The following is a 9481-nucleotide window of genomic DNA, read 5'->3' as shown; positions in this document are numbered from 1 at the left end:
TTGGCAATCCCACCCTCGTCTGTTGCGCGGGGAGCTTTTGTCTTTCCCCTGCGTGACGCTTCCCGGAAGGCAACTGGAAGCCGGGACGGTTCGAGGTCGTCGACCCTCGTCACGGAAAATGCGGCTTCCTGCACAGGAACGCCGGTCAAGACGACCCGTCCCTTCAACCGGAGCGCTTTCTAGGCGAAGAGGCAACGCCCGACGGAGGCAGCCATCGAAGAATAGAGCCCGTGGAGTGTCCCCATTGGCCGAACATGACGCCACTGGCACGGGCGCTACGATTGGATGACAGTGAAAGACACCTTTTCTGGCTTGGCGATTGGATCAAAATGACACCTGCATAGGCTCGACGACTGGCTGAAAATAACGTGACCCCGACAGACTGAAGGGGCTATAACCAAAGGAACCATCGGAAAAGAGAGAGACGTTCTTCTTGCCGCAGGCCCCAGCGTTCGATTTGTTTCTGGCCGTCGATGGCATTTTACTGTCTTGCGTCCTTCTATTTCTGCGCATAATGTAAATAAATTTTCATTTCTCTAAGTCCCCCTCAACGTCGGTATACCCCTGCACTCAAATGCAAGATCAGATAACTTCCTGCGCGGTATTCCTCCGTCTGCTGCCTCTAAATTCTACATTTACGACTAATTTCGCTCAGGTGGCCCACTTTATTGCTTTGTGCAAATGTGAATAGTTCTACAAGATACAAAAGAAAACGCGTGTAAAGGGTCGTTCAGTGCCTTGTTTAATGGGTTTGTCATCTTCATCATCACCATCAGCCTATTTTATTTCCACTGCAGAACGAAGGCCTCTCCCTGCGATTTCCAATTACCCTTGTCCTGCGCCAAGCGGTTCCACCTGGCACCTGCGAATGTCTTAATTTCATCACCCCACCTAGTCTTCTGCCGTCCTCGACAGCGCTTCCCTTCTCTTGGCACCCATCCTGTAACCCTAATGGTCCACCGGTCATATAACCTACGCCACACATGACCTGCCCAGCTCCATCTTTCTCTCTTAGTGTCAATGAGAATATCGGCTATCCCCGTCTGCTCTCTGATCCGCACCGCTCTTTTCCTGTCTCTTAACGTTACGCCTAACATTCTTCGTTGCGTCGCTCTTTGCGCGGTCCTTAGCTTGTTTTCAAGCTTCTTTTCAGTCTCCAAGTCTCTGCCCCATATGTCAGCACTCGTAAAATGCACTGATTGTATACCTTCCTTTTCAGTAATAATGGTAAGCTTCCAGTAAGGAGCTTACAATGTCTGCCGTATGCACTTCAACCCATTTTTATTATTCTGCGAACTTCCCTCTCATGATCAGGGTGCCCTGCGAGTAATTGATCTAGGTAAACGTACTCCTTCACAGACTTTAGAGGCTGGCTGGCCATATTGAACTATTGTTCCCTTGCCCGGCTATTTATCATTACCTACGTCTTCTGCATATTAATCAACCACACTCTTACTCTCTCTCTGTTAAGGTCTTCACTCATTTGTTGTAACTCGTCCCCTGTGTTGCCGAACAGCGCAATATGTCATCTGCAAATGGAAGGTTGCTGAGATATTCGCCGTTAATCCTCACTCCTAAGTTTTCTCAGTTTAATAACATGAATACTTCTTCCAAACACGCCGTGAATAGCATTGGAGAGACTGTGTCTCCGTGTCGGACGCCTTTATACGTGTCTTCCTACTTGTGGAAAATTAAGGTAGCTTTGGAATCTGTAGATATTTTCCAAGATATTCGCGTAAGCGTCCTGTACTCCATCATTACGTAATGCCTCTATGACTGCTACTATCTCTACTGAATCAAACGCCTTTTCTTAATTCGTGAAAGCTATATAGAGAGGCTGATTGTACTCTATAGATTTCGCGATTACCTGATCGATGACATGGACGTGATCCATTGTAAAGTGTCCCTTCCTGAAACCAGCCTGCTCCCTTGGTAGACTAAAGTCCAGTGTTGCCCTTATTCTTTGCGATTTATCTTGGTGAAACCACTGTAATGAAAACAAACGCCCCTCAGATGGGCAATTCATCAACGACGCACAACATGTTGCAAGCTGATACCTTTTTAACACCCCGAAAGGCGCAGTGAACACTGGAGGGTTCGAGCGTATGGCATATTCATTGGCCTTTGTAAGCACGGGCATGAGTGGTGGCGGCGATCTCAAGAGCTCGCGCCGGTATCGCGGCAAGCATGTCCAGTGCCAAGCTGACGACTTCGGGCGTCCAAGCACTGTCGATAGCTCGCCGGTCCGACTTGTCCGGGTTCAAGATCATCCTCATGATCTCTAGCAAGGGACACTCGGGAGTGGTGCCGCCAAGCGTGAACCCGGAGTGTGCGAGGTCGACGAACGAGTAGTTGGAAGCCTTCGAGAAGAGCGGCCAGGGACTCCCGTCCTCCAGGCCTGGGAGAGACCTGCGGGCCACAATCACCGCCGTTACCATCGTCGGCCTAAATAAAAGGGACCCTATAGAAGCCAGTGTGATCAACAATGCACCGATACAAAATTACTCGCAATAAAAGGTAACGCACGAGAGAGAAGTTAGACCGAGCGCGAACTGTAAACCTGCACTTACTCATCCCAAAGCGTGAACATTTTGCCGAGTTGACGTAACGAATGCGCTGCCTTGATTGCACGAACATATTTTTCGACACTCTAATGCCGGAACGCCGTTACACGTCAAGGAAACATTGAACAAGTACTTCACCTTTATTCTGGCTAAGGAGACACCATTTGTGCAAGGAAGCAATGAAATGTTCCAGTAAAAGCCTATATGCTTAGAATAGCAATTAACTGCTTCGTTAACTATCTACTAATCGAAACTCAGTCCACGTTATCAAAAACGCTACTGTAGGCTATGCGTTAGGTTCGGACGCCTAAATCGAAATCTTGAGGCATCAAACTCAACGTAGGAAGAATGATACGTCGGCCATTACATGAAGGGTTAAACAGGCGTGCTAAAGATCAAGGAACCCTGTATCGCTTCCGATATATTTCTTTGTGTATGAAGTTAGCGCTCTGTCGTGTTTGTTTCTTCCCGTTGGCTGTCTATTATGGCGCCTAATTTTGTATTTTCCTGTGGAAATCCCCAAAGGAAACCAATTGTCTTCGTTAAAAACAGTGGCTGAATAAGGGAAAACCCTCCTTGGCGCTTTCCTTTGAAGAAGGGCACATCCAACGAAATCTTGATTTTATTCGGAAGAGTCTATGTCCCTTTTACCCCCCGGGGCAAGAATATTAATGGCACATTTGTAAGGCCGCTTTCTAGAGCTATAGAGAACTCTCGCAGTGCGGTTCCCATTCGGCTGGTCCCGTCAGGGCGCCGCTCTCCCACTCGAAACCTGGGAGTGCGAACGAGATCACCGAGATCCGCCCGAAACTCGATCACGCGACTATGCAGATTGCACTAGAAGCGGCTAGAAGGTTCGGCTTAGGCGCGGTTTTCCTCGCTCCCATGTGGACAAGGCTCCAGATCGCTGCAAACCGGGTTGGAGCGTGCTAGGAATTTCATTCGAATAAGTGGGTGAGAATGTGTAAGGATTAGTTTTGGTCTTTGAGAACAGTGGCGGAGGAGCTCCCAGGATGGTTCAAGAAAGAGCGACCAGAAATGAACGTAACGTGTAAGCAGGCGTCGTCCAACCAAGGGGCTCAGTTTTCCCGGACATAATGAAGTAAGCAACACAGATATGCTCTGTAGATTTCATATACAAGTCCTTAGAAATTGACTTTCAACGCCCGGGTTGCGGGAAATGCCGTGGCGGATGGCTTGGGACAAATTTCGGCAGTCAGGGGTTCCAACACGCGCACCTAGGCCTAGCGCTCACTGTATATGAATGTGCATATTGTATTGTAGACTACCCGTTCTGCCAATTTTCAGAGTGAAAGAGAGAGACGCTGATGAACTCGGTGATTTGCGCTGAATCGGTTTCAGCTGAGACTTTCCCGTTGTGTGTGTGTGTGTATATATATATATATATATATATATATATATATATATATATATATATATATATTTGTTGTTAAACCCATGTGCGTTTGATGTGGCGCATCCAAGACAGAAGACAACGACGTTGTGCTGGCTACCTGAAGCTCAATAAGCACTCGCCTGATTGAGACCGTCGTGACTATCTATACCTGGCCTCTGAATAAAGATCTTTCGTGGGTGTAACAATATGTATGCACTGAGGACCAGATCCTCGTGTTACAAAAGGGAACCGCCAGAAATGTAAGCGCGTTACTTATGGTTCAATATTTCGCATAGTGGGCCAGCCTTGCTCAGAGTTGAAAGCCGAGACTCCAACCCGCGACCTCGTGCGCACAGCCACAGTAGCCATGAACAGCCACTGTTAGGCGCACAGCCACGAACAGTGGCCACTGTTCAACTGCGGAACGGAACGTGCGGAGTACTTTCCTAAAACTCTCGTACGCTGATATTACAAGCAAGTCAGCAAACATTAACGATCGAAACCTTAATGAAGTCTGAACATCGCGTGTCGGGCCGCACGTGTACGCACAACGCGGGCACCGAATGGTTATGGCTGTGCCTCAGAACAGGAGGTCCCTTGCTTAATTTCCGGCTATGACGGCCGTATTCCAACGCGAGCCAAGCGGAATGCAAAGACATGAGTGTGTCGAGCTTTGGATGGACGTTAAAGACCTCAAAGCACTGACCCCGAACCTTCCTCCTGCGACGTGTGGGTTGCGGACGTTAAACCCAACGAACCAGTTGGTAAAGGAACCCCAGATTAATTTGCAGCAAGTTCCCAAACCACTCACCCGTCTTTTGCGAAGCTGGACACCATCGTGATCATGCGGTAGGACATCGCCCTGTCTTCGTCAGTAGCCAAGTGCGGGTAGGTGTACGGGAGCCCAAACAGCATTGGCACATCGTCTCCGTGCGTCGCATTTTCTCCGGAAAACGGGGAAAAAGAAGGTCTGGGCGTGTACTGCAAGTAGTACACATTCTTTCCCAGGGTGGCCAAACTTTTCCCGAAGGAAGCAACGGGACAACGGAACATGGTGTCACCGATAACCTGTATCCAACCGCGGTGGTTGGGGGCTTCAAGGTCGTACACGGTCTTCAAGAAAGGAATGAGCAACTCCATCACAGAGTCCGACGCGTCGCCGAACAAATAAGGAAAAGTTTGTTTCAGCACTTGCGCCGTGATCTTTTTTTGCGTACCTGCTATGTCTGGCATGAGCATTTGAAAGAAGGCCTCCCCTTCCATCGCCACGTTGGAGATCAGTGTGTCCCGCGCTCGGGCCGCTACGAACCGCCGCTCGAGAGAGTCCATCTTGCCAGGAAATAGGGGCGCCTCGAAGGATGGCATGAAAAACAGAAATATTCTTGGTGGCCTTCAAGATATCCGGCGCGCTCCGGTTTCGGAGGCAGTGCACAGCGTCGGCGACGCGCGCCGACTGGCAGCCGGCGTTGGAGGCCAGGCGCGAGAAGCTCCATCGCGCGTCGGGTCCCTCGTTCCGGGGCAGCGGAACGTACGCCGAGCCGCTCATGAGAAACGCCCTGCGGTACGGGCCGTACTGCGACATTATCGGGCTCGCCATCAACATGGAGGACGCGATGGCGCCGGCGCTCTGTCCGGCGATTAGTATGCGGTCGCGGTCGCCGCCGAACCAGTGGACGTTTTCCCGAAGCCAGCGGAGCGCCAGAAGCTGGTCGTACAGCCCCATGTTGCCCGCAACTTCACGGCCCGTTCCCGAGTTGAGGAAGCCGAAGGACGTCACCCGGTAGTTAGGCGTGACGACGAGCACGTCTCCCAAGCCTGCCACGAAGCGGCCGTCGTAGAAGTCGAAGCTGTTGCCTCCGCCCACGAAGGAGCCACCGAAGAGCCAGAAGACGACGGCGCGGTGGTTTTCGCCGCCCAACAGGTCGGTCACGCATTTGCCGGGCACCCAGACGTTGATGTGCAGGCAGTCTTCGGTGGTGTTCGAGGCGTCGATGACGTAAGTGCGACCATAATGCGTGTCCGACTGGGCGCAGGGGGGTCGTTTGTACGTGGCGTTGAACAGGTCGTGCCAGGGCTGGGCGCATCGGGGCTCAGCGAACCGCCCGTCTCCGGTCGTCGAGGCGCCGAACGGGATGCCGTAGAAGGCGACGGAGTTGTACGATGTGCCGTTGATCTTGAACTGAAGTAGGCTTCCCTTGGCGTAACCGTTCGGCGTCCTCGCGATGAGGCAGCCTCTTGGTGCTTTAGTGCCAGATCTTGAAACGACTGGTAGGAGCACAAAGACCGCCAAGGCAGTGATGAGGCAGCCGCTCAGCAAGGCAGCTACTACCCTGAAACAACAAAATTAAATCAGCCGAATGGTAGCGAACTATATAAAAATGGCGAGGACACTATCAATGCGCAGTATTAATGCTAAATATGCGTCCTAATGCTTTCTGAAGCAGTTTTACATGTAAAAGTAAACAAAACAAATAAAGTCGCAGTTTGGCCTTAGAGCCGAAGCATCGATTGCGATAGCAAATTAATAGACTGCTATACGAAGTAAGGATAGTAGCTTTATCGGTCGTATAAACTTGGCAACAATCGCTTACTAACTAAATTAGCAAGCATAGCGGCAGCGCGCTCAGGAAGCTTCAACACATCACATTCTATGACCGCAGACAGCAGCTGTAATATTGAGACTTGCAGGGCGTACATAGGCAAAGGGACCCAAACAACGACGACGACAAGCGCTAACTTCCAACTGAAGTTTTATTTGGAATAACAAGCATATATAGCCAAGACACCAAGAGAAAAAACGCCGCCTCGAAAACAAGTTGGTTATATATGCTTGTTATTTGACATAAAAGTTCATTTAGAAGTCAGCGCTTGTCTGCGTCGTTCTTTCGGTCCCTTTGTCTATGTACGCTCTGTAAGTCAACATCCTTGCAATATAATACCAACTAGCCCTCACCCAAACCCTGCTCTCTCTAATGTCTCACAGACTTGAGAATATTTGAACAAAATAAATAAACAAATTAACAAACACAGTAGTGGGTCAGGTGCAACACTACTGCAACTCTCTGCAATAGTTGGCAGAAAGCCTCCGGACCAGTGCGCTAAGATCTAGGTAGATTTGTACCTTTTAAAAAATCAAGCGTTTCCCGCGCCCTCAGAGAAGCGGTTGAAGTGAAGATCAAGCCGACATGAGAAGTCGGCGCCCCACAAGAAAGAACACGCAACGGATTTCGGAGACAAACGGGCTTCAGCCACGGTGGCGTACCTTGAGGAGAGCAATAGGCAAGCTTTAATGCATAAGGATGTGTTCAAGGAAAGTAGCTAGAAAGTCTCCGGCTACTCCACCGCTCCGGCTACTTCCACCGGAGGTCTATTCGTGCGGCTGTAACTAACGCGGGGTAGGATGCGCTCCATATGTAGACATGTGTTCCTACCATCATATATGTTACATACGTTACATATTGCCACCTGCAGTAGTGAGGACAGTGCAGAAGAAGAGGGAGGGAAGGCCAAGACGGAAGAAGTGCGCGTACTAACCCCGCCCGCTCGATAGCTTGGTCCCACCGCCGTTGTTTTTCAGAAAGCCAGCTGTCCCCATTAAACGCCTCCAGTCCTCTTTGGAGACACGTGACAAACTGGTGGAGGTGCTGGGTATTTCTCACTCATGCCGCATACTTCTTCTGGGAGGGGAACCACCAGCCCAGTGCCAATAGAGAGACCCGTCCATTGGGCCAGCCGCTGGTCAGGGGACTGCTTCCAGAAGACAACACAGCGATTCTAACCACCTCAACTGGTATGGACAGCGCGATGACCGACCCGGTAGACAATTCAGAACCCATGGGTTCCAAAGTCGTTCCATGACGACGTATTCGAAGACGTCGAAAATTGTATGGCCGAGTACAATGTCTCTGTTTGCTAGGAGGACGGCTCGCGTATGTGGTTCTAAAACCGTGAGGAGCAACTGACGTCGTGGCATGAGTTCCGCCGTCAGCTACAGTCATGGCGCGTTCACCTGAGGCATTCGGCGTCTGGAGCGTCGCCCAATTCGGCGGAACCCAGTTCGGCGGCGGCGAGATCCGCCGGAACAGCCCCTTCCGCGCCGATCGCTCCCGGACCGATTTTTGCGGCAGCTGCCGCCGGATTGCCTCGCCGCGAACCAATCGGAGCGCGTCTCAGCAATTCGAAAGATGGCGGCCAAGCCCAACGCTCTCGTCATATCGCAGTCTTCGAACGCGTCGCGACATCGGAAATGCTCATCGAATTGGTGCGTAACCGCCCCGTCCTTTTCGACAAGTACCACGCGAAGCACAAGATATAAGCGACCTGACAAGGTGGCCTGACCAATCTACGCGCGCCCTTGCAAAGCAGGACGAACCCAGCAACACCGGTGGCGTCGTCTCTTCGGCGAATGCTTCTGCGCGTCACGCATCGCCAGAAAGGTGCTTGCCAACAGGCCTAGCAGTACGGCCTCTTCTTGCTCAGGGTTCATCATTGCCTTTTCAAGCAATGGTGGAAACGCGCAAAATTAACCCACGAACTCGACGCGAACGGAGACAATTGCGCAATTTCGAGCTGCGCGAACATCCGGGATATACCGCGCTTGGTTGGAGGTTAGCACTTTATGGGGCAGATGGCGCTGTATCTCGTTCCGAGGCGCGGTGCGCAAACAATGTGAACGACACGATTTTCGGCGGCTGGAGAATTCCATTCTCTGTAGACGCCGGATTCCTCAGTGTGAACGGGCCATCAGTTTGAGATTAGGGACGTGACCTCGCTGTTATTTTGTAGCCCAGTTTAGGCGACTACAGCAAAGCGTAGGACGAGCCCACACCTACTGTATCGGCCAATAACCGGAAATGAGGCACGCGTATGGGTTCCGCGAAGAGGGGACGCGGGCAACACTCACGCGTGAAGAGAAAGCGGATTAGTAGCTGCACTTTAGAAAAGGCACTAGAACTGGACCCTCGCTCGGAACAAAAGGGTAGAAGGCGCGAGCCGAAGGGGAGCGTTCGGGGAGACGAGCGTGGGGGGGGTGCTTGAGGTCACCGTCACCGCTAATGCCCATGCACTCCCCAAATGTCCCGTCGACGGTCACGGAAATTGGGCGACGCGACGCTGCCCAGCCGGTATGATGTTTGGCATCCGCGTGCGCCTGCTAAGGATTACCGTGAAAATGGCGGTAGCTTTACCACTTAGCCGGCTACGGCAGAGGAATGCTTTTGTGTGCGATTGTCATCGGGTCCCAATTATGCTGTTTGTATTTCAAGCGAACCGGCACACAGCTGCACGGGAGACAGATTTCTCAGTACTGGTAGGGTAGCCCGCTGTGCGGCCGATATGCAGTTAATAGTCCGCGATTTCACGGAACATTCTCGGCAGCTTGCATGGCGGCCGGTTGTAGGTGAAAAGAGGGAAGACGTCAGGGGCCGATACTCGCAGCCCAACGTAGGGGGGAGGGAGGTGGCATGTGTGTTTGAGAATCCTATCCCCTGGCGTGTTCTAAAGAGTGCCACTGTTTCCACCA

At 51.5% G+C, this 9481-nt stretch overlaps 1 protein-coding gene across 1 annotated transcript; it reads right to left on the bottom strand.

Annotated features, from left to right (window-relative positions):
- Window positions 1–2114: 2114 nt before the first annotated feature.
- LOC129382132 (acetylcholinesterase-1-like) lies at window positions 2115–7796 on the bottom strand. The gene is made up of 4 exons (XM_072285157.1): window positions 7633–7796; window positions 5393–6290; window positions 4772–5073; window positions 2115–2409 (listed from the first exon to the last, which is right to left on the bottom strand). The coding sequence occupies exons 1-4, from the start codon at window positions 7794–7796 to the stop codon at window positions 2115–2117; spliced, it is 1659 nt and encodes a 552-aa protein (XP_072141258.1).
- Between the last annotated feature and the right edge of the window lie 1685 nt (window positions 7797–9481).

Source organism: Dermacentor andersoni, chromosome 11 (assembly GCF_023375885.2).
Source record: "Dermacentor andersoni chromosome 11, qqDerAnde1_hic_scaffold, whole genome shotgun sequence".
Lineage (NCBI taxonomy): Eukaryota > Metazoa > Arthropoda > Arachnida > Ixodida > Ixodidae > Dermacentor > Dermacentor andersoni.
Note: the sequence above shows the minus strand (reverse complement) of the source record. Positions and strands in the feature narration are given on the sequence as shown.

Bases quoted from the DNA above. Each gene is read 5' to 3' on its own strand.
- LOC129382132 (XM_072285157.1), bottom strand. From the start codon at position 7,796: ATGGGTTCTGAATTGTCTACCGGGTCGGTCATCGCGCTGTCCATACCA. The intron at 6,291-7,632 runs GTATGCGGCATG...TTGTTGTTTCAG, and splicing joins TGGTTCCCCTCCCAGAAGAA to GGTAGTAGCTGCCTTGCTGA. The intron at 2,410-4,771 runs GTGAGTGGTTTG...TGTGGCCCGCAG, and splicing joins TCCAGCTTCGCAAAAGACGG to GTCTCTCCCAGGCCTGGAGG.